We start from the raw sequence: 24,805 nt of genomic DNA on the forward strand, positions 1-24,805 counted from the left end.
GAAGTTGCAGCCTAGAGAGGATGTGAACATGTCCAGGCCTAGGTGATAAGTCATTTTGAAACCAGAACTCTGGAGCAGGTGCCAGCCACGTGCCTTCCCAGCTAACAGAGGTTTTCCGGATGCCACTGGCCATCCTCCAGCGACGGTACCCCATTGTTAATGCCTTATCTTGGACACTTCATGGTCTTAAGACTGTAACTATGTAACCAGATAAACCCCCTTTATAAAAGCCTATCCATTTCTGGTATTTTGCATTCCAGCAGCATTAGGAAACTGGAACACCTACAATGCTCACATCTGCCGTTTCCATAAAGCAGGCACTCTTAGTAAAGACAGAGCATAATGAAGGAGACTCGTTTATGCTGAGGTGGAAGTCTGCACCAGGGTGCTTCCTGGGATGGAATGGATGCAGGGCAGGGAGCAGTAGGGACTGGTTTGGCTAGATTATCCCTAAGGAATGGCCACCAACTCATCTAGCTGGGCCCTTCCCATTCACAAGGAGTGAGGGGAGGGGAGAAGCCCCTCATGCCAAGCTTGCCAACCCCATCTACAAGGCACACATGTCTACAAACAGATGAGCCTCTACTTCATTATCACCTCGGCCAGGACATGTTCACATCTGATATTGGATTAAAGAGGTGCTAAAATCAATCAGGCTGGAGTTTAATTTCCAACACAGAGTAAACACCAACCTTATGGGTCCACACTTAGCCAGATGGACCACCACCACCTGACTTTACTAAAAATAGAGGACTTGTCACCACTGACAGTCTATTCCACATTTCCCTTTCCTCTCCCTTTTTCTCCAAAATACTCTCTTGCCTGTACTGTAACCATTACCTTCTAGGCACTTTATAATTTTAAGACACAGCTAATATTTATCGTATACTTACTATGTGTCAGACACTGAAAATGTAGCAATAAATCAGCATGGGGCAGGGAACTATGATTTCTTAAATAACTATTTATGTACAAGGTGCTTCCCTATCCATCATATCATCTAATCTTCACAACCAATTTGTGAGGCAGATAATTTTAGGAGCATATGACAGATGAAGAAATTGAGGCCTAGAGAGGTGAGGATGTTTGTCCAAGGACACACAGCTAGCAAGGAGGAGAGCAGAGCTATTTAAGGAAACTCTTTGCTTCATTCTACTGATAGTTCTAAGAGGAATTTGAAGGTCAGAATTGTGTCCTCACCCAATGGCAGATTGACAGTCAATTCCAAGGACTTGAGTGATTGCAAGGTGGAAATTACACAATAGGAATGGCTATGATTCCTGGAGATGATGGGTCTACAGAAAGTGGTCCACATTACAGGATTTTATATCATAAGCCATGGAGCAGGATAATATGTATAAGGTACCCCATGCTTACTCTGAGAACCAAATGAAAGAAACTGCTTAATCTACAGCCACAGTTACATACAAGCTCATAAAGCCAGTGAGTTGCAGAGCTGGGCACTTGAATTCAGGTCCTTGGAATCCAAGCCCATGCTCTTTCCAGGTTGCCATTCCTGCAGCAGCTATCTGGCAAGGCTGTGAGAGCAGGGAGGCCAGAAGGGCAGAGCCTTTGCTCTTTCTGGTCCATATCCTACCTGCCATCTTGCCTGCTGATAGTGTATCCATAGAGAGGATTATTGACGAAACTGATGTTCACACCAACCAGTGGGGTCCCATCTGATGTCATCACTTGACCACGAATGACACATGCATGCCTGTGGGAAGAGAAAAGAATAATGTGATCTACCTTTCATGCTCAGAGTCTGACTGGGAGGGAACCCCTTGAAGTCAGAAGACAGAACGCATGTCACCCAGACACATCTTGCATCCAGGGGCTCATGGTTTTCACTCAAGATGAAAAATAATAACTTTCTTTTTTTCAGATAGTCTCAATTTAAGGCATCAGAGTGTCCTCAAAAGAATTACTATTAGGAGAGGTTTTCAATTATCTCTCTTAGGCGTAGTTTTCTGAGGATACTATATAATGATGTAAGGAGATAAAGCTGATTCCAGAAGGCAGAACAGTACAGTTAAGTGTGTGGATTTTGGAGTCAGGTGACCTGGGTTCAAATCCCAGCTCTGCTACTTCCTAGGTCTCTGAACTTGTAGTAGTATGTGACAGCTCATTGAGCCTCATTTTCTTCATCCTGTTACAGAGTTAAGTTCCATGAGTGACTGTCATCATTATTATCACTAATAGTTTCACAGAAAGTGAACATACAATAAAGTGAACAGGATAGAAGGTATTTCTTCTTGTCTTGCATGGGAATAGGAGAAGGGCAGATACTAGCATCCCCTTGGAGTGGGTTCTGTAACCTGTTACCTCTCCCAATATCCCCTCACCTCTTGCTCTCCTTCTGTAGTCTACACAACGAACCATCTGATTTCCCCAAACTTGCCAGGCTAATGTTGTTGTGTAAAGCCTCTGGGCCTGTGCAATGTCCTTCCATCTGCCTAAAAATGTCACTCTTGCACCCCTCACCCAAGATTCTCATCCTTTAAGACCCAGCTTCCAATGATGCCTCTTCCCTGAAGTCTTTCTCAAAGCCCCTAATCAGAACTGAGCACTCTGTCCCCCGCCTCCAACTTGACACAACACCTTGTTACCCACCACACCATACATGCGTTTCTTCTCTACTAAATGGAGGGCTTTTTGAGGGCAGGGAAAAAGTTTATTAGTGTCTTTCTCTCCACAGTGCCTAGACTATGTCTAACAAGTCCTAGTTCATTGTTAAAAATTGGTGGACTGAGCAAATAAGTGAGGACAATTAGAGAACATCTAGAATGATGTTTTTCCCCAACATTTCAGCAGATGACATTTTTATAAGGACCCCAAAGTGGAAAACAGAAACTGAGATCTGCTCTAGATGATGTAGATGTGGGGCTCCCTCTCTCCTCAGGGTGCTTCTGAGGGCAACTCTGTGGAATCTTAGTCTCTGTAGAAGTCAGTTATAAAATCACTGAGTTAGTGGAATACTCTTATTCTATATTATTTGCCCAAAGTCATACAGGAAGTGGTGACAGAGCCAGGCCTTGAACACAGGCCTCAAGGCTCTGGGTCAAGTGCTGAGGCCATGTCTGTTTACCACAGACAGAGGGTGGAAATGAAGGCCTGGCTGGTATCAACGTCTTAATGCATCGGGGCAGGGCAGAAAGAGCCCTCAATGACAGACAAATCTGTGGCAAAACACAGGTACTGCTTCTAAACAACTTTCTCTGTTCACCTTGGTTCTGAAGGCTTTTTATTTCTGGCCCAGATTAGAGCTACCGATGAAGCCTATGGGCTTTCAAAGAGAAAGATTTCCAACTCAGCACCTGCTTTATTAGGTGCCCACATCTCTACCTTCCTAGAGTGATAAACTTTTCTCTGTTTGATGAGAAAAGCAATTAACACCACGCTTGTAAGCAGCTGGTCTCACTAGTGTCAGCCTGTCCTTTCTGAAGGCAAGAACAACTACCCACAATGCATCAAGCTCCCCACTCCCACTGCACCCCCTGCACCTCACTCCACACAATCTGGTTAATGCTAATTCAGTCAGCAGTTTCCTTCCAAGTGGTTTCCTTCCGAGGCCCTTGTCTAAATGCAATTATGTGGCAAACAAGTTAAGCGGGCAAGGCCCAGCAAAGACTCTCAGTCCTGCTCTGAAGGTCTCCCAATAAATTTATGTGAAATTATCTCTCTGCTAATGGGGAAGATTTATTCCATCAATTGTATTCTGCTGGTACTGAGAGATGCTTTCTTTAATGGAGGAAAATTGAATTTCTTATTGCTGGAACTTTGTCCTTCCAGAGAATTACTAACAGATCTCATCTCCCACTGTTGGCTACTCTCCAGGTTTCTCCTGAAACATGTGCCTTCAGATTCTGCCTGGACAATAACCAGCCCTCTGGGGACGGCTTCCTTTTTGGGGCTGTCCTGGCTGCTGCCCCTCAGACACATGCAGGCCAGCCTCTGCTGATTTATCTCCCTTTTAGGATTTCCTGATAATTGGGAAATACTAAATCAGGGCTATTTGGCTATCATGTAGCTTCTGCTTCGGCAAGTCAGAGCAGATGTAATTTTAGCCCATGCGTCTGTGGATTGCTTAGGATTCTGGAGAAGATTAAGTTGACTCCCTGTGCCCCTGCAGGCCATAGAGGTCTCTTGCCAAAACAGGCATTTGGCTCAGGAATCAAGTTCTGGAGAAAAACACGTCCATCCTCCTTCTGTTTGACCATGATTTTCAGTTGTCAAGAAAGCCCAGCTTAACATACAGACTTCCCTGGGACAAAGGAGACGATGAAGCCTGCTCTGCGGAGGCCTCTGAAATTGCTCTCCTGACATGTGCTTTTGTCCAGGGAAGTTTGGAAAAATCTGAGTGCTGGACTATCTGATGCTTTCTTTCTTCATCCAAGTATTTAGCTGATACCACCAGGTGGTAGGCAGGTAAATGTTTAACAAAGGCTTTCAAAAAGAAAATAAAAGAAACAAAAAGAAAAACAGCCTTAATATGTAATGTGTGCTCATGTCCATGGTGTAAATACTCCTACCAGGGCCAATTTCGAGGTACCAATGTGATGTCGCTAAATGCAGAGCTGTCAAGAGCTGCGTAGTAGCTCACTGTTGAATACTATTTCCATTTTACAGCCACAATAACCCTAAATCACCTCAAGAGCAAAGATAATAATAAAGTAGAGTAAAATAATTAGAAGTGGTAACTTTTGAGTATTTATTACCTTTGCTTTTCATATCCCTTTAAAACTTATTTTATATTTTAATTTTGTACAATCTAATTTTTGATAATAGCTGTTTAATTTTGGCTTGCAAGATTCCTGAACATTTAATAATTGGCTCTGGTGACCTGGTATGAGCAGGCTTCTGCACACCGCTGGACCACTGACCCCACACGAAGGGTCAGGCACTTGCTCAGTGTTGGAGAAGTGGCTAAGTTATGGTGGACGCTTTGTCAAATTCTGTAACTGAAGACCACCTTGGTGAGAAATCACTGACATGGGGAGCAGATCATTTTCACCAATGTGGCTTCCACCTAGTTCTTACGATCCTCGTATCACCAGTTCTATATTTGATGTTTTCCCTTCCCTTGGTCACTGTACTGGCATAATGGAGTGCTAGGGTGTTATTTTCTACTCATCCTAAGAGTGCCGTCTAAGCTGTCACTGCCTCAGTGAAGCTGTCACCAACTTTTCCTGACACAATTAATCACTCTTCCTTTGGTTTTTCTATGCCTTACATGTATCTCGTCATTACTGTGGTTGCCATCTGATTACATCATTCTCATTTAAAAAGCAACCTTACATGCTTACATAGAAGCTAGATGAGGGCTGGGACCACATCTCCAGTGGCTAGGGTAAGCTTGGGATTTTTACCCTGTTTGTGAAGGGAAAAAATGATCAAGTAACTGAAACTCTGAGAGCAGTGACTTGCTCAAGGTCACATAGTAAGGAGGTCAATTGACTGAGCTCATACTCAAAGCCAGGTCTTCTTCCAAGTTCTTACTCTTTCTACTGTGTTATCTATACCAGAAGTCATTAAAATTCACTTTACTTTAATCAAGAAACTGGGCACCTACTATGAGCCAGGCCCTGTGTTAAGTGTTGGGGTTACAGATATGCATCAATTATGGTTCCCGATTGCTTTCTGGTGTTCACGAAAGCCAACTAGAAATGCCCTGGTAGAGTTGTCTCTGACACTAGTGAGTCAACACATGGGTCTGGCATATGTCAGGCAGCTGGGATACAAAACAAGCAATTAGGCTGGGTTAACTCTGCCAGGAAGGAGCACTCATGCCAGGCCAAGGGGGGCGGGCTCCAAACATACTGGTATTAATCCAACTCTACACTCAAGACCTTGCTGATACCAGTGTGGGGGGTGGGAGTCAATCTGCCTGACTGCTTCCTGAAGACAGCAGCCAGATTTGAGAGCAAAAGAAGAAACTTTAGGAGACACAACCATCCCCAAAAGGAAACAAAAAGCAACCCAACAGTCACTCAGGGAGAAGTGGTAGGGGTGTGGTGCAAAGAGCACTGAACAGGGAGTCACAGTTCCTATTTCTGACTCTGCCACTTGGATAGTTACCTCATCCCTTTGGAATCGAATCTCTCATATGGCAAATGCAGGCTGAAGTTTTTCCCAATCTGATATAAAATGGAATCTAATACATGTTTAAGAATTTGTAATTGTTTTATCTAGTGCTATCCACTGCAGCTGAAGTAGCCCTACAACACAGTGGCTTCAGGATCATTATGAAGCTTATATAAAGTTTGAGCTCAAATTCATCTCTGAGTTGTCCCCTCTGTCTGGACCTATTCTGTCCACCTGAAAATTGCCTATTCAGCCTTTAGAGCCCAGCTGGGTGCATCCGCCTCTCCCATCCCTCTAGGCTATTCTGAGTGTGGTCATACAATAAGGACAATCTTTTCCCCCAGCACACCACGAGCTCCTTGAATAGAGAGACCACCTCTCCCTCAGTACTGTTTTCTCAGATCTGAGCAGGGGTGATGCACACCCATTTCTGGGTGGGCAAAAGAAAGACTCCTCCAAACAGGTGTTTGCTCTGGAACTTGAATGCACTGAAAAATTATTTACCAATAGTAAATATTTTTATTATTTGCATTTGACATACAAGAGATTAGAGGTCCAAAGGGATGAGGTAACTATCCAAGTGGCAGAGTAAGAACTAGGAACTGTGACTCCCTATTCAGTGCTCTTTCCACCATATCCCTACCACTTCTTCCTGAGATAAATTATCAATGCAATAATAATAATAATAATAATTTGCAATGCAAATTATCGATACATAATACTGAATGAATAAAGAACTGATGTGGGGGTGATGTCAGAGAACTTTGAGCTACTTTATCAGGACAGTGATATGTGGGAGGATCTAGGGCTAGAAGGGCTGAGCTTTTCCAGTTGGCCAACAGAAACTGCATACAAGTCTTGAGTACCTTCAGTCGCCTTCCCATGGAGGACTGAGCTTGCAGACCAACTGCTTTGATTCTGTCCTCTTAATCACTACTACTTTCTGTTTTGAAGACTTTAAAAAAAGAATGGTAGAAATTGTTAGGTTTTTTTTATTTAATGTATATTATACATGAAAATAAAGAAAAGGGAAGACAGAAAGATGGCAATTTTTAACTTTTTTTGGATATTAAATGAAAGCAGCTAATTAAGATGGCATTCAAGGGATCAGAATAGTTATTTCGGGATCTAGGTGGTAAATAATAATGCTAGCTTTTCTCTGCTTTAAAGTATTTGCTACTCAATGCAACCATTGGTTATGTAAATCACCCCTTTGCATTGCATACTTTAAATAGATTTACATGCCTGACTTGTACAAACCCTTTTAAAACTGTTTTCTGCTAAACTCATGCTGATTTTTACAGCATCTGTTACAATTTATCCAGTCTTTTAAGATCCTTACCTGGGCCCAGATGAGAAGCCCTACTTCACAGCCTGTCAAATTACCACCATTGAGGGGATTCTGCAGTCAAATGCTGACACTGTCAACCCTGCGGCTTCCAAGACCATCTTTCTAGGCAGGCGGGGCACAGGCTGATCTGCAGGCCTTTCTTCCTAGATTTCCATCTAAATATTCCACCTCAGTTTCCTTAACCAGCTTTTCTGATATGATGTTTTCCACCGAGGCACATATTCTTGGTAACCCCCTAATCATGAAACGTTAGAGTCAGATGAGACCTTCCCAATTATCTCTTCTAAACCCCTCACTGAACAGGTGAGAAAACAGGCCAGGCAGGGGGAGGGACTTCCCATTCTCACAGAGGGTCAGGATGCCAATCCACGGCTTGCCACTTCTTATTATCCACGTGATCCTGGGAAAGTCACTTAACCCCTCAGGTAACTTACCGTCTGACACAGATACGTACCTAACCAAGGATTTCAATTTAAATAGTTGCCTCAAAAATCAGAGTTAACATCATTATAGCAGGGCTCTCCAAACACTTTTTTGATTGCACACCTCTTCTGTAAACATTTTTGAGCAGGCTCCTTTGATGTATTTATACTGATTTTTAAAGCAGACACATGTGCTGCCATCATTATCTAGTAATGGAAGGCACAATACACATTTGCTGTAAGGTTTAATGGATAAAAATTCATATTTCAAATGGTCTTCTTGATAATTTTGAATTTCTTTCGATTCTTGAGAGCTATGAATTTTTCAGCTAACTTTTTTTTTTTTAGATCTGATGAGAGAGGTCATTATTATTTTTAACCTCATTGTGTGTTTGAGGAAGACTTTGTAGGAGGGGTAGGAGAAGTGTCAGCTCTACCATTTTCTTCTTTGTATGTTCTTGCATTGTTAGTATTACCTTCAATCTGTAGTTTCTTTGCAGGAATCTTTTGAAGTCACTTGACCACTTTATGAATAAGTTTAGTTAAAACTAGATTTTATATGTATGTATAGACACACACACACACACACACAGGAATTATGTGTAATACACTAGAATAAATCAGCGAGTGTTCACTGTTCATCTCCCTAAGGACTGGATCCCAAGCTCCCTCAGAATACCCATGTGTTGGTCCAGATGCGACCAGCTAATGTCGTGAGCAAGGGAGAAAATCAGTGAAAATCCAATATTCCACAAGAGTATATTTTTTCTTATTTTTTAAGATAAAAATTAAATATAGAGAGAAGTTCTAATATTCTTTTCCTGTACCTCATTGGCCACGTTGGGCACCCATCTTAGGATGGCTGCACTGCACCAGAGTGACGGTGGTGTGTGTCTGATGATTTCTTTTTATGAAATAAATGCCAATATGCTATATAGTGTTGCATTCAAAAGCCAACTCCTTCTTGTGCTTTTTTCTTTCTAACTTATTTTGGAGCTCTTATATGTTTACTATATATGTCTTTCAATGGCTGTAGGCCAAAATCAATAAACCTTGATCTAATTACTTAACTTTAAATAATTTCTGACTTATTGGAAGGCAGGGGGTTAGACCAGATCTTCTCATGAGGCATCTCGCAAATCTAAGATCCTGAGCTCTCCAAACTTTATCCTTATCACTCTTCTTTTCCCATGTCTGCAGGTTATTTTCTGTATTTTCTGTCTCTAGATAAGGTCCCAACTCTTTAGCTTGGCATATAAAGCCCTTCAGGACCTGGCCCCTGTCGCTTTGGGCTCATGTCCCATTTCTCCATTCTCTGACCCTGTGCTCTGACGATATTGCATTACCTCTCATATCCTTGCCTTGTCTTGCCATGAGTTTCCCTGCCTCCCTGCCTTTGTCCATGCTGTTTTATCTGCCTAGAATGTCTTTTCTCCCCATTCCTACTAATTTTTCTTTTAGGGCTTGTCTTGGCAGCAAAGATCTTCTTGATTTCCTCAGTATAAAGGAGCCACTCCCTCCTTTGTATACTCCCAAAGCACAATGCACTTATCCCAGTAAAGTGTATTTATTAGTTCACATGCCTTATTTCCTTTAATAGACAGTGAGTTCTTTGAAGGTAATGTGTTTTTCATCTCTGTAATTCCAGTGCTTAGCACAGAAGTAGATATATTGTACACATGCAATAAATGTGTAAATAAATAAATGGATAAACTAATGAAAGAAGATGATGGGAGAAGAAATTATGACTGTATATATTTCAGATGGCCCAAAGTTAAAAAAAAGATCAATCTGTCTATCTATCCGTCTGTCCATCCATCCATCCATCCATCCATCCGAGACAACTGATGCTCAAAGAGCTCGCAAATGAGAAGAGAGTTTGGTTATTTGAGCACCTACTAGTTGCTATACACAAAGCTGGATGGTAAGGAGGGTATTCATTCATTTTCTTACTTATTTGCATGTGGAAACTATAGGAGGACAGGGCTCAGGCTTACTTTCCACTGTTCTCAGAAAGTACTCAATAAACATTTGTTAAATAATTAAGAAAAATTTAGACAGAGTCCCTACCTCTGAAGAACTCACATTCTCATATAAATATAATTTGACTTTTTAAAAGTCCTTGAATCTGGAAATAAACCTAGTATGGAATAAAAATGGGAGATACATACTAAGCCATTATAGTATGAAACCAAAACATTCCCACAGTTGGAATAAAGCACCAGTCTCTGTCCCAACGTCCTCTCCTATTTTTCCATTTGCAGTTGGGCTCAGTTTAGACTCCACCAGAGTCTTGCTGGGAACATGGAATAAACATCACATGGAAGTGCTACCGTTCACTACACAGAAAAAAGTGTTTTCTTCAGTACATTTTGTGTATGTTTGGGGAGAGGGAAGAAGAAATCCACAGAATCCTTCAGAATGATAGGGAAAGTTTAATTTTTAAACTGAAGGGTCTTCATGGTGACTGAGTCTGAGGTCCTCATAAATGATCTCTAGAGACGGGGTGGTGCTTCTCCTCCATAACACACTGAGACCGGGCACCAACAGGTGTGCCTTGAATAACACCTGGGGTCACCTGACGAGGTGACCCAGCAACTGTCAGTGTCTTCAGAGGCTGCCTTAGGCTGTGCCTCCTGCGGAACTCAGCCACCAGAAGCCACCATTCAGTGACCGCCTCGCTTTATGTAGCTGTTGAGCTTCTTCAGACATGAAGGAGCATCAGACCCCAGGCTACAAGTCCAAAAGCCCAAGCTTGTGGGCAAACCTGCTGCTGAACGCTGCATGCTTAGGGCAGAGGCTTTTCTCAAAGGAATCCTTTGGGATTGAAGGTTCACGCAAAAAATGAACCCCTGACTATTCACAAAACTACATTTCCAGGGAAGTTAGTCCACAGGTCATAGCAAAGGAGAAGCAGGATTGAGAGAGACTGGGTACCAGAGATCTTGGAGGAGCAAGATTCCTGTTCCTGGGTAATAGGATTGGCCAAATCTGAGGGACATGGCTCAGAAGCAGTGTCCATGTGCTTGGGGATATGGGACTTGTAGTACACGTCTAAATAGTTCTGTGCTGTGTAGCCAGAGGCCTGCTTCTAAGATTTCTCAGGAGATGGTTTGTGTTGTTAGAAAAACATGAGGCAGCTCTGCTAAAAACATGAATCCAGATACAGCTTCTGAGTGGACAAATTCATTCCATGATTGTGTGTCCTGTCTGTCTTTCTGTCAGAACACAAGACAGAGCCTGGAGAAAGTCCAGCGCAGCAGCCTGGATCTTAGGCACATGGTAATACACAGGTGGCAGTAAAGGGAAGCAGTCACTCAAGGGATGAGGGAGGAGGGTCTGGCAGGAGGTCAGGCATGGTGAGGGGCCTCCCGGGGACAGGTGCACCGGCTGTGGATGCCCAGTGGTCACCAGATAACTAAGCCCAGCCCCTAGGCAGAGCAGGGATGGAGTTCTAGACTAGGATGTGGCAGGGGTAGAAAACCTGGCAAGAAAAGGCAAGTCTTGAGTCCTTACGTGGTAGGGTACTAGGTGCTTACAGCAGGAACTCATACGTAGAAAACCCACGCACAGAAAACGAGGATTCAGGGACACAGCACACACACATTTGGCACAGCTGACAAGTGTGACAATAGGAGGGACTCGAGGCTGAGCAGCTAGGGCTGCTCTAACCTCTTCTCCTCAGTTGGGATTTTGTCCTCTGGCCTGTGGAATGACACCTCCTCGATGGAGCTGCATGGCCCTGGCTGTGGTGGGAGGAGGAGGCAGAAGCAGGCAAGGCTGATTTCTTTCCTCTGCCAAAAGATTGCCCAGAGGTAGCAACTCTCCGCATCACAGGCACTCACAGTAGAACTCACTTAGAGACAAGTCTTGATGCCTCCAGGATGTGACTAGAGGGACAATCAGACTCACCGCAGAAGTGTTTGATAAGTGCTAACCCTCTAATCTCTACTGAGGACTATATTCATAATGTGAAGCACGGCTCTCCAAATATTTTAACTTCTTATTACTTGAAATGTTTCAGCATTGGATGGAAATACAAAAAGTCCCTGATTTACAAACACCAGAATTATTGCTCGAAAGTGTCCTTACTTAGGACCCCAGGTTCTCTGACACTCAGGTTCTACTAACTTGCTGAGCCAAGGGCTCTCCCTGGCCTGGACGTTTCTTTTTCCATTGCAAAGGGCTGGGGTCCCAAAGGTCCATTCACCCCTGCCATGCTATGCTCCTAGGACTCTTGCATCGATTACATAACTATACTAATGCTTCAGGCTAAGATAAGCAGTTTCCTCCCAGTACTCATAGTACTACCAAAACCTACATGAATACTAATGCTGCTGCTAAGGCTATTACTAACATTAACACTACTACTTTTAGTACTAATGGCTGCTAACACTTATTGAGTGCTTACTGCCGTGATACCTAAGTGCTTGACATTTCACTTAATCCTCAGGACTTCTTATGATATATGTACTATTGTCCTCATAGTTCATACAGATGAGGAAAGTGAGGCATAGAGAGGTTAAGAGACTTGCCCACGTTCACACAGCTAGCAAAAGGTCAGGCTGGGATTCAAACCTAAGTTGCCTGACTCAGGAGCCAGTGCTCTTAGGCACTAAACTTTACTGCACGTTGGTTTTTAAATAAGCTATAGATTATTAGAGAGAAAGTCAGAGCCACCTGGGGATTTAGCAGCACCACACTGTACAGATTTCCAAACTGAAGATGCCGAGACAGGAACACAAAGGCCCAAGCAGAGAAGAACACAGGCTCAGCGCATGGGTTCTAGGACCAGAGGCGTGTGGCTTTAAATTTTGCTAGGCCACTTGCAAGCCCTATGACCTTGGACAGGTTACTCAACTTCTTTAAAACAAGGATGATAAAGTTCCTACGTCCTATGGCCTGGAGGAGATTTAAACATGCTAATACTTATAACGCATTTTAAACATCATATAGAAACTCCTTGGTATATGTAAGGTTATTATTACCAAATGCGCAGTATGTGCCGGCCATTGGGCTTCTGGGTATTTTATCTCATTTCATCTTCCAAACACCCCAGCAGGATGGGAAACAGAGGATGAGGAAACTGAGGCTCACTTGCCCAAGGACACTTGGCTCTCAGAATTTGAATCTAGGCCCTCTCTAGCATAAACCCCGAGTTCTTTCTGCTCTAGCACAGCAACGTCTGCTAATGCTTTCTGTGATGGACAGCTAGGAACAAGCTTAAGCTACAAAGCAAACAGAGATCGTAATTCGTTTTTGAAATCAGTAAAGGGATGATCAAGTGGAAGAGGAGGAGTTGTTAGCTGATCATCAAGATGATGGGAGAAGTCGCTGCCTGCATCCTGAATTGAATTCACCTAGTTGCTTTATCATCATAAACATTCATTTCAAAGTGGGGAGGGCTTTTTAAAAAACCAACATGAATAATATATAATGGCTGACATTTTTTGGAGGAAGCAGGATCTTTACCTTCTTCCATCTTCCATCGGGGTAATTTATCATTGTCTGTCCTTTTTTTTTAACTGATGGGGTAGCCTGTCAGCTCAGCGTGTTCTTAAAACGCAGGAGTATAATTCAATAATAAATTCACTCAGAGGCCACCTGTCAGGAAGCTGGTGTTTATTTGAACTCCATTAGATGATCTCTACTGCTGCTCAGCCTCTCTGAGGGCTGTCTGAGAGCTATCTAAGGACCGGGACGGGGGTGGGGTGAGCAAATATTCTTCCATAACTGCTCTGCCACTGAGACCAGTATATGGCTTTAGAACTGCAGTGGGCTGATAAAAAATTAAACTGCATACATGATAATTTCTCCCTCCTTTCCACTTTTTCCCTCTTGCAAGCTCTTGCTTCCAAAATTCCTAGAAACTTTGTGTCTTTATAAAGGGTATGAAAGAAATTCTGTAGAGTTTTGTGGCATTGAGGTTATTTCATTCCAGTTTAGTGCTGGGTTTAAGTTTTAACCTTGTTTGTGACCAGGGGAGGGTCAGATCTTCCCGAATTCTTTTCCCTAAAGCATACTCCTGGACTCATATTTCCCTGTATTTTTCCTTCTCCTTCATGCCCCCTCTGCTTGCACACACCTCAGATCATAAACTTCAGATTCCCTAAGACAACCTTGATTTGAAATGTTAGAGCATATTTCCAGACCTCTTATTTGGAAAAAAAATCACAATTATACTCAAGCCACATTAAAATTCTCTCTGTTCTCTGATTATCCTGGAAAGGAATGCCATTGCCCATGCTGGTCCCTCAGACTAGAATACCTTTTTACAATCCTCTCCAACTGAAACCGACAGGAAGCAATAAGCAATACAGCTTATCCAGGAGTACACACACACATCTAATTGAAACAAGTTTCATGAAATAAATACTTATCCTTTTTTACAATGTTACAGTGATATTTTCCATTCCATTCTACCCCATTCCATGTGAGTCTACTTGTTGAAACAAAAGGGATAGCTGTGACTAACTAAATTGATTTCAGGACCCACTAATGGGTTGTGACCTACAGTTTGATAAATGATGTTCTAATTGCCAACCCTCCTTACTGAAATCTTTGTCTCAGGCCAAAGGTCATCTCCTGCAAGAAGTCTTCATTCATTCATTCATTCACTCATTCATTCATAGCGGTAAACATTCACTGTGGCCTGCTCTAAGGCAGGCTCTGTGCAGGGTGGTAGAGAAACAAAGATGCATCAGACACGGCTCCTGTGTTGTGGTGCTTCGGAGAGACAAACTTGTCATTGGAGTGATAATACCAGCTCTGGACTCTCAGGGCACTTTGCCTCTACTTCCTTTTAGGTTCTCAGTCTAAGGTCAGCAATGACTGGCCAAGTGACTGATTCATTCATTTATTCATTGTGGTTTACTCTGTGCCAACCCTTCTAGGCACTAGGGGTTCAATGAAGAACAAGGCACAGGGCCCTCAAAGAGCCCACAAAATGATGGGTACAGATGCATATCTTCTTCCATGCCTGGTGCAGAGGAGGTACAGGGTCAATATTTCAGATCGTGTTTGTGTTTCTCAGGCAGCTGTGTCCCTCTCTGAGTCTGCCCGATCTCTCCTCTCCACAGGATCTCTTATCCCTTGCTTCCTTCAGGATGAATGCTCTGGTCACTCATCCTTACTTTTCTGAAGTCCCCCTGACTCCACAAGTCTTTTCTCTTGGAGCTCAATGTCTCCTGTCAGCTGACTCTCATAACTCCTTGTCCACATCTACCCACTTTCTTAAGTGCACTGATAACCTACTAGACTTGGTGGAGTCCGGGAGAACTTGACAATGTCACATTATTTCTCTGACCAATACAGTGCCCTCAAATATACGCTCAATTGATATTCAAATAACTTGGCAGTGATCCTTTTTCAGAGCCTATTTCTATAATCTGCTAACCTGTCCAGCACTGGCAACCAGCAACAATTCACTGAAGTGCTCTATCTGCCCACTCTAGTCCTTTAAACTCGATTAGTTATTCCCAAGAGAAGAGATACAACCAACAGTGGGAAAGAGCTCTGCCTTGGGTGTCCTTCCAGGAGACACCTTCCTGTTGCCCTCCCTTTCCCAGTATCTAACCTGAGCTCCACAGTTCAGGTCCTGATATCTGTCCGTCTTACATAGGCAATTTGATTGGAGATCCTTCTTCTACCTACAGACCTCAGTGGTTCCCATTCTCATTCAGTCTCAGCAGCAAGCACCTTTCATTGTATTCTACCCATGACTCCAGGTGAGGGCTGGGTGTTTGACTGGCAGATGAGTCCAGGTATCCAGGCCAGGAAAGAAAGACGGTGTTCTAGTCACCTAATCCAGTGATGGTAGTTCCCATGTCTGTTATGTCCCCTCTTACTTTAGATTAGCTGAGGTCATACACGAGTCTACCACTTTATGTGGAGTTGAGGATGGCAGAGGCAGAATGTCAGATAGAGCTTCCATATCTATTAAACCTTTATTAAACTCCTGTTCTGTGCCAGACATTGTGCCAGGCTCTGGGGACACAGTCGACCCAGAGAGCGTCCCAAGGGAGGCCTTCCTCACTCTAAGTCCATCTGGTAGAATTTCTGTCTCAGCTTTGACTCATGCTCTGTGGTTTCCTTCATGGAGCCCAGCTAAGACCAGAGCCTACTCTGATTGGCTTGGAGTCTCACATTCTGGGTAGCTGCTGACGATCCTTCCATCAGGACTGCCCCTGCTGAGTAGCTCTGGCACCAGCCAGGGTGCTGCATGGAATCATAAAGCACCACCTGTATAACTCCCAAAGCAATATCCTCATCCCAGGCATGGGGCTGGGCCTCTGAGAATATGAATTCCTGGGGGAAGCCCTGGGCACTGACCATTGGCTTGCTTGCTTCCCCCACTGAGGGGTGGTCCAGTCAGTTTCAAGTCCTGGCCTTGAACTCCTCTCCTGCCCATGAGTCCAAGCAGCTGAGGTCCCAGTATGCCTCATACTTGAATGCCCCAGAGTCCAACGCATAGCTGAGAATCTGCATAGTGAAAGGAACTACATGTCTGGGGCCTCATTTCCTTGCTCATCTCAGAAAACTTGCTGGGTATCTGTGTGACAGTCAGCTTCTATGGTTAAATGGAATCTCAGAGAAACTATACAAATTGTGCACAGGCAATGTGGGATAGATGGGTATGGGGCTCTGTCTGCCTTGCACAGGCTTTCTTACTGTTATACCCAAGCATCAAGTCAGGTCTGATGGCCCATCAGAAATTCCACTCTCTGGAGAAGTGCCACTGGATTCCTTTCTAAAAAGGATCCTGGCTGAAAGCCAGCTGGCCAGAATGCTGCCTTTTCCCTTCCTTAAATGCTGATTCAACAACCTAAATATGGTTCCTCTCTGGGTGGTTGGTGGCCTTCCCTGCAGGGCAAGTTACTCTCAAGTTTCATTTCCAATTAAGGAAATGGATTGGAAGGTCTTTCTAACATCACCATCATCACCATTACCACCACCACCACCATCAAATTAACAAGCATTTTTTTGTGTGTGGCAGGTTCTAGGTTGAGACTTTATATACTTTTTAAAAATGTAGTTCTTTGGACTGATGGCTGAAGGTAGTATTTGTATTACCACAGTGTCTGAGGAACAGTACATGAGGGTACACTGAAATGTGCTGGAGATGGCCCAGATCAAATCCATCAAACTAAAACTCGATTTCTTCCAGGATGATGATCCATATGTACAGAACCAGTCCCAGTGCAGCTTCGGCAAACTCCACTGTGTCTGTCCATACCATTCCACATTCACACCGCATTCTATTAGATGCTCCCAGGATCATTAAAATTAATTTCAAACCAGCCCAGGGATAGAGCCAGACTATGCAATAAACACATTTCAAATTAAAAGAGAGAAAAAGTACTATAAAGTTAAAAATTATTTCTCATGACAACCCTGCAAAATAGTATTACTCCAACCTTACAGATGAGGAAATTGGAGCTCAGGTAAGTTATTTTTCCAAAGATCACATAGCTAGAAAGTGGGTGCAATGCCCAGGCTTTAAATCCAGGACTGTCTGATGCCAAAGTTTGTGCTATTTTTACTATGCCACTCTGTCCTTTTATAATAGTCACCATTTACTGTCACTCTGTAGTCACTGTGCGTGGTGCCTTATTTTAATTAATCCTTTCAATGGCTTTCGTGAAATAGTTACTATTATTGATCATATATAATTGAAGGCAGGTGCACAAAGGTTAAATCATTTTCCCAAAGATGCATATTGCTAGTAAGAGGTAAAGCCAGGATTCAAACTTGAGACACTTTCTACTATACTACACTTCCTCATACGAAAGGAAAGAAAGCAAAAATCCAAACTTGGTAACTGATTTCACATTACCCCAACGATGTAAATAAGCACTGTACTACTACTGGCCCAGATCAAGATAACGGAATTCCAAGTAGGTAGTCTAACAAGAAAAATTTTTGCTGCCTCATGTTTCTGTTTCTAAGTCACTTTCGCTTGCTTTTCATAGTGATTTTAAGTGCTAGATAGCTGTTTTTTGTTTGCTTGTTTTGATTCTAGATTGGCAAGGAGCAGGCACATGATGAATCAGGCAAATACTAAGTAAAAGGAATTTCTACAGTAATATTTTGAAAACTTCTGTTATCCTGTCATCTGTAGAGCAAATACTATGTTCCAGGCTCTGCTCTAAGTATTATGGGTTTGGAGGGATGAATGGTCACTGCTTTCAAAGCATATGTAATTTAACTGAAGGAGACAGATACATAATGATCTGAGAGCTGATTTCTACTCTTGTTCTACTGTATTTTAAGCAAGTGATTTAACTTCCATGGACTCTGAACCCTCAGTATAAAATCAAGTAAAAATAGATAATGTTTCCTTCCTTCCTTCCTTCCTTCCTTCCTCCCTCCCTCCCTTTTCCCCTCCCCTTTCTTTACTTTCATCTCCTTTCCTTTCCTTCCTTCCATTTCTTTATTCTTCAGGGCAACACATGCATATATGTCTTGAGCAACTAACTACTAAGTGCTATAGTGAGTACTATGCAGTCCTTCCTTCAAGAACTCAGTTTAGAGGGGTAGAAAGACATTTATATAACATGTTACATCAAATCACTTATCCAGAGCCATGTATGCTATAAGTGGCAGAGCCAGGATCTGAAACCTCTCCTCACTAACACCCTGAGAGGTCCATTTCCCCCAGTGCAGGATTCTCAAGTTTCCCACTTGACAGATACTTTGAGGCAAGTCAGACCAGCTAGAGCCACAATCCTGAGCAGCCTGTGCAGATCCCACAGTTATCTGTGGCACTTGAGTAGAAAGGTCAATGAGGGACCAGGAGGACATAGCGGGGCATGGTTCCTGCTGGAATGGATGGTTGGCACCATAAGGGTACCCCTTGAGCAGGCAGCCAACAAGCCTCATCACTACCTCTGCTGTTCTCTTAGGGCAGATCCAGGACTTGATCATCTTTGTTTCACCATACTCTCTGGCACAGAAGTCATGTACCTAGAAGGTACACAAGCTGTGACTGCTGAATCTAACTGTGCAGAATTTTAGAGAAAGCTCTGCACAGATGAGACACCACTATATTGGAAGACATTCAAAAGGAATTATTATAAATTCCTCCTTCTTGGATTCCTCTTCCTACTTCACAGCTCCTGATCCTGGGAGCAGAGAATAGAGAGCTATCCTTTGCTGGCTTCTGTGTACTTTCATGCCTTTGGGTCTTTGCACAAGCTATTCCCTCTGCCTGGAACACACTTCTCCCTTCTTTGCCCAGCTAATTATTTCTCATCTTTAGGACACAGTTCATAAACCACCCTGGATTTTCCTTATCCAGAAGTACCTCTGTGTTCCCAGAAAACCCTGGATGCATATTTCTGGCCTATCACACTGCACTGTAACTGCCCCCCTTTTTTTGCTTCCCCAAACACGGTGGACTGCAGGAGATTAGTGGTCAAGGACTGTGTTCTACTCATCTCTGTGATCCCAGTGCAGGGCCTGGCACAGAGTAGACATGAGTAAAAAATTGTCCAAAGGATGATACAAATGAAAAAGAACGAACATGTGGGCATATGGCCTTGGATGCCAGCAGATATACCCCCCCCCCTCCCCTCAGCCTATCAAAATCTTCTGGACATGAGTGCTGAGGGTGAACACTGTCAAAGCCTTTCAGCTCATCTGGAGACTGCAGGATCAGTAAGAGCTGACTGCAAAGTGGATATTGATCCAAGATTCCCCTTGGACCTTTGATTTCTCACTCTCTCCATCTATCACCCAGCAGGAGTGGCAAAATGTTGCTCATAAAAACTCCAAATGTCTTGGATAGCAGCTAGTTAAATGTGGGTACTTGAGGCTGCTTCTCTGACTCCCCTGACATTCCATCAGGAACCCTTACGGCCTCTTCCCACCACCACCTGCCCAAACCTGGCCCTTGAGGTGATTCAGCTGTCCCTCGGAGAGCCATGGCTGGAGCTGGGGCTTGATGGACTCACCCTCTGTCAAAGGGGTTCTCCCCAGGGATGATGTGTGTGCTGTCCCTGCCCACAAGGAACTTGATGCGGTCATAGAAGGAGTGTAGGTTCTGCTGGGACACAGGGGCCTGTGTCTCCTGGATGATGTCCAGAGGGTCAGGGGAGCCCAGGCATAGCGGGTTGACATGGCAGAGGGGCTGGAGGCAGCAGTCGGGGTCCATGCAGTCCACCAAGCCATCTGCAGGGGCAACAGAACATGTGGTTTATATTGCTATCTTTAACCAGCCATGTTTGTCCAGAATTCCTTCATTCATTTCTTTATCCACTCACTGCAAAACTTTGCTAAGTGCCTGATATATGCCAGGGCCTCTGATGGGCCCAGAGGAGATCCAGGGGATTCAGGCCTGGTCCCAGCCCACCACTGTAGTAGGAGAGACCAGCATGTACGTATACTGCACAATACATAATACACACAGACACATACACACATACATGCTTACATATGTGTACCTACATATATTCAAAGAGATAGAAGAAATAATATGTTGAAGGCCCAGAGGTGAGAGAACATATGAACACCTGTGTCACTAAATTCAAATACTGGCTTGGAAGGTGAGGGGAATAGCACAAGAGGAGGCTGTAGGGAGGTCCATGCTGGGTCATGTAGGCCAGGTTGAGGAGTCTGCATTTTACTCTCAGGACAATGGGGAGCCACTGAAAGGTTTTAAGCAGCGAGTTACAGAATCTGATTTGCACTGTTGAAAGAACATCTCTCGCAATGTGGAGAATGGCTGAAGGGAGCCCCAAGTGGAAGCTGGGGGCTCGCTAGGAGTGTTGCTGAGGTTGCAAAGGTGAAAAATAATGGTTGCTTAGACTAGAGCAGTAATAGTAGAGATAGGGAGATGTAGATGGTTTTGAGGAGCACTGAAGAGAGAAAATCTGTAAGACTTGGCGGTTGATTGGCTTTCAGGGTGAGGGCCCTGTAATCCTCAGCATCGTTTCCACCTGCAGTATAACTGTGTGGCTGGTGGCACAGCCCTCAGCCTTTGTTGATTAGGCTCTGCCTTCTGGAAGTGGGGCTTTAGGGATATTGGTGCTTTCTGTATTTGCTGGATGGTTTCAGATCTCTGACTGTGTTATCATTATCAGGGAATTCGAAATTCCACAAGACCACAGATATTTGGGATCATTATCCCCAAGTGCTCTTGCAAACACCCAATGGAATTGCTTAAAATGGATAACAAACCCAGAGATCACAGGATACTGCCCAAAGGAAGTCTGGGGAGAATCTGAAAGGACAAAAAGCCCAAGGTTACTTTATAGGCAGAGAAGAGTCGACCTACGCATGGGCTCAGATTCTGGCTCCACCATGTACTCCCTGTGTGACTTTGGTCAAACTTCCCCCCCATCCTGGGGGGTACAGATCCTGTTCTGCTTACGTCTATTGTATCCCCAGCCCTTAGTATAGAGCCTGGCATGTATTAACTGTTTAAAACATGATCATTGAATTAATAAATGAATGAAAATTGAATGAATGATTTAACAGATAAAAGAGGGATAACACCAACTGCTAGTTCATAAAAGCCAAAACACCATATCCTCATTCAGTTTAATTACACTGTATGGTATGGTAGGTGGATCAGGAGGCTCTGAGACTGAAGTTCTAGTCCCAGTACTACCACTGAGTGACTCTGGACAAGTGCTTGTATTTAATTTCTCTGATGCCCAGTTTCTTCATCAATATGAGAATAACACTAATATACCACTTCGATTCTGTGCCACGGAGCTTACAGTATAGATGGCACCCACCAGAAAATTGCACATGTCTTGGCTAAATCCAGAGCTCTATCCACAGAGGCAGCACAGAGTAATGGCCAGGACTAAAGCAGATCTAGGGCCAAACCCCTGATCTTCCACACTAGCTGTGTGGCCTGAGGCAAGCTACTTAACGTCCTTGAAACCCAGATTTTTCCTCAATAAATTAGGAACAAAAATCCTTCATCTGTCTCTCCCACTCCTGCTCAGTGGCCAAGAACGTGTAACCTCTTGAGTACAGCACAGTGATAAAGAGTGTGAACTCCAGAGCTAGAATGTCTGGGGTCCAATCCTGGCTCTGAGATTTAATACTGTGTGAATTTGGGCAAATTACTTAAACTCTCTGGACTCAGTTTCCCACATCTCTAAAAAGAGGATAATAAGAGGGCATGCATATATGACTTTAAATAATAAATAGAAAGTATAATATTGTGTCCCCAAATCTAGCAATAGTACCTGGCAAATAGTAAGTGCTTAATAAGCTATAGCTCCCTTTCTGCATCCTGGACCTAACATGCAGTTCACCAAAATGAAGAGTCATTTGTCCCTCGTCTGATCACCTGCCAAATTCATTCTGAGATGTGGAGGAAAGGTCACCCCTTACCCCAGCACTGTTCTGGGTCCTAACTTGTGGCTTCTGTTCCAGCTCCTTGACACACCAATTGCCTATCAAAGCACCTGTCTTCCGCAGTCGGTGGGCTCCATCACATAGTCTCACGCTGCCCCATCAGGCATTGCTTAAACACATAATTACAGCCTGTGCTGAAGGTTATTTGCATTCTGCTATTGATGCTAGCATGACAGATTCAGCTGCTGCATCCATAACTCTGCAGAAATGCTCCATTATTCAATCCCAGCAAGTAGGGACGTTGACCATTAAATCAGCTAGCACAATTGAAGGGCCGTGAAAAGTCATGGCTAATTTGAAATTTTATTAGCTCTTGCCTGCTCTTGTTTACCACCGAAGCAGTCTCTGGAAACCAGTTTTTTTACCTCTTTATAAACACTCTGCTCTGTGGCACCTGGGTAAAACTACTTCCTGTTCACGAGGGATATCTGCTCTCTAGAAGTCCTGGGGGAAGGTTATCCAGGAATTACTGCTATTAAAATTTCTATTAAATTGGTGATGATGATGATGATAAATCACAGCTACTATTTATAGAGTGCCTGGAATTGTGCTAAGTGCTCTACAAGGAATGTCTTATTTAATCCTCTCAACCCCATTTTAGAGAGAAGGAACCAGAGGTTGAAAGTGATACAGTAACTTGGTCAAGGCCACACAGTTACTCAGCAAAGGAGTCAGATTTCGAACTTAGTGTGTTCTGAGTTCTGAAGGACTTTTTGCGTCCTGGAGAGACTTTTAAGAACTATTTTTTAAGTGAAGAACATGAAGTTAAGAGACCTGCTGTAACACTACTCTTCTGTGCTCTTCTAGGATCCTGGGCAACCTCCATCCAGAGCATTTCTCTCCCCTTATCCTAATTGTTGATTCCCATCCCCCCCTGGCCCAAACAATGAGATCCTGGAGTTCAGGGGCTGTCTGGTTCATTTCATTATCCAAGGACCCAGAACTGGACCCAAACAGAGACTGTACTACATAGAGGTTTGATGACTGGATAAATGACTGATCCAGGCTGGGGCAGCTCTACTGATCCAGGATCAGAATCATAGGATGCTGGGGTCTGAAGGAGCCTTTCATTTTATGATCAGGTGGCAGTATGCACAAGGCTTAAGAGCACATCTGTATAAGCTGTGCAACCTGATAAAAGTTCTTAACTTCTCTAATCTTCAATTTCTTCATATGCAGATTAGAGGAGAAAAAGAAAGATGGTTAATTCCTTTGACTCACCAATCTGCCTCTATAGCCAGATGTGAGGTTCAAAGCCTTCTCTTGGGCACGTTGTGACAATAAGACAATGATTTTCCCAGGAAGAACTTGGAGACCCAGTATCTGTCTCCAAACAGGGACCCTAGCATGCATGCATGTTCCATCGTAAATAGTATGCCACAACATGGATCCTTCCACTAGGATTCATGGCTTTCATAAGTTACAGAAAATAACTCTTTAGATATTTGTCTCTACAATTCTCTCTAGTTTTTTCTTTGGGCATACTATTAAATGCATATCCTTATCCTCCTTTTATCTTTTATGTCTCTCAACATCTTTCTTAATCTCCATCATTTATCTGTATTCCACTCTCATTTAATATTCTATTCCACTTATTTTCTCTTCAGCTACATCCGATCTGCTGTTTAACTTCTTCAGGTCATTAATCTAAATTAACATATTTCAGCATAGTCTATTTGGAACTTCTTAAAATCTGCCTGTTTCTTTTATGATACTATCTTGCTCTTTTCTTATGGTTTCTAAACATTATTTTAGCTCTTTAGTAATTTAAAAACATTTATTTTACAGTCTCTTTCAGCTTGTTAAATTCTGGGGAGTGGTAATCCTCTGGTATAATCCTCCAGCTTATGGTTGCTTTTCTCTGTGTTTTATAATTCTAATTGTTAGCTCTAGGGGGATCCTGTGTGGCCTAGGTGTTGAATTAACCCTCCAGAGTGGTTTTCCATTTCCCTCTGCTTGTCATTCTAGGGGTACCACCAATCTGGGACCACTTTCAGGTTGTTTTCTTTGCTTGGAGTTCTAGGACCACTTTGGTAGTCTAAATTTGCATCATGAGAATTTTTTAAGGTACAGGCTCAAGCTCCTAGCAGACTCTCTCCCTACTCCCTGCCCCCCACCCAGAATCAGGGCAAAGAAATACCTTAATGCAGTTTTTTAGTTCCATCCTCACATGAGTTGCAGTCTTTAAGGGTCCCAGCTTTATGTAGGGCCTCAGTTCCAATCTCCCACTTTTAGCATGCCTTGTCTCCTGACTCTCGAGTGTATATTTCAAGGATCTATCTTAATTTGAGGCTTACAACCTCCAACTCCACCAGGGCTGCTGCAGCTTCAGCTCTGCCACCCACTGCTCTGGCTTTCAGCTTTATTCTTGCTTCTGGAATCTGGGGCTCCCCACTCCCGTTCTCCTTGATATAGAGTACAAATATATCAATATATATTTTTCCAGTGTATTTGTTTTTGACTAGTCTGGGAACATTTACATTTTCCAAGCACTTCATATCTCAATTAATTTTATAGTACATATAAGTTGGCGTGCTTATAAAATGTCCATATTTTGTATATTTTGCTATTC

General features: G+C 43.3%; 1 protein-coding gene across 1 annotated transcript in view; it reads right to left on the reverse strand.

Moving 5' to 3' along the window:
* Window positions 1-24,805, reverse strand: part of TENM4 (teneurin transmembrane protein 4) — a 771,745-nt gene that overhangs the window by 77,511 nt on the left and 669,429 nt on the right. Inside the window, exons 18-19 of the mRNA XM_037840847.1 lie at window positions 19,812-20,028; window positions 1,598-1,717 (exon numbers count right to left, since the gene is read on the reverse strand). Of these exons, the coding sequence (XP_037696775.1) occupies window positions 1,598-1,717; window positions 19,812-20,028 (337 nt within the window). The remainder of the gene's footprint in view (window positions 1-1,597; window positions 1,718-19,811; window positions 20,029-24,805) is intronic.

This window comes from Choloepus didactylus, chromosome 6, assembly GCF_015220235.1.
Source record: "Choloepus didactylus isolate mChoDid1 chromosome 6, mChoDid1.pri, whole genome shotgun sequence".
NCBI lineage: Eukaryota > Metazoa > Chordata > Mammalia > Pilosa > Megalonychidae > Choloepus > Choloepus didactylus.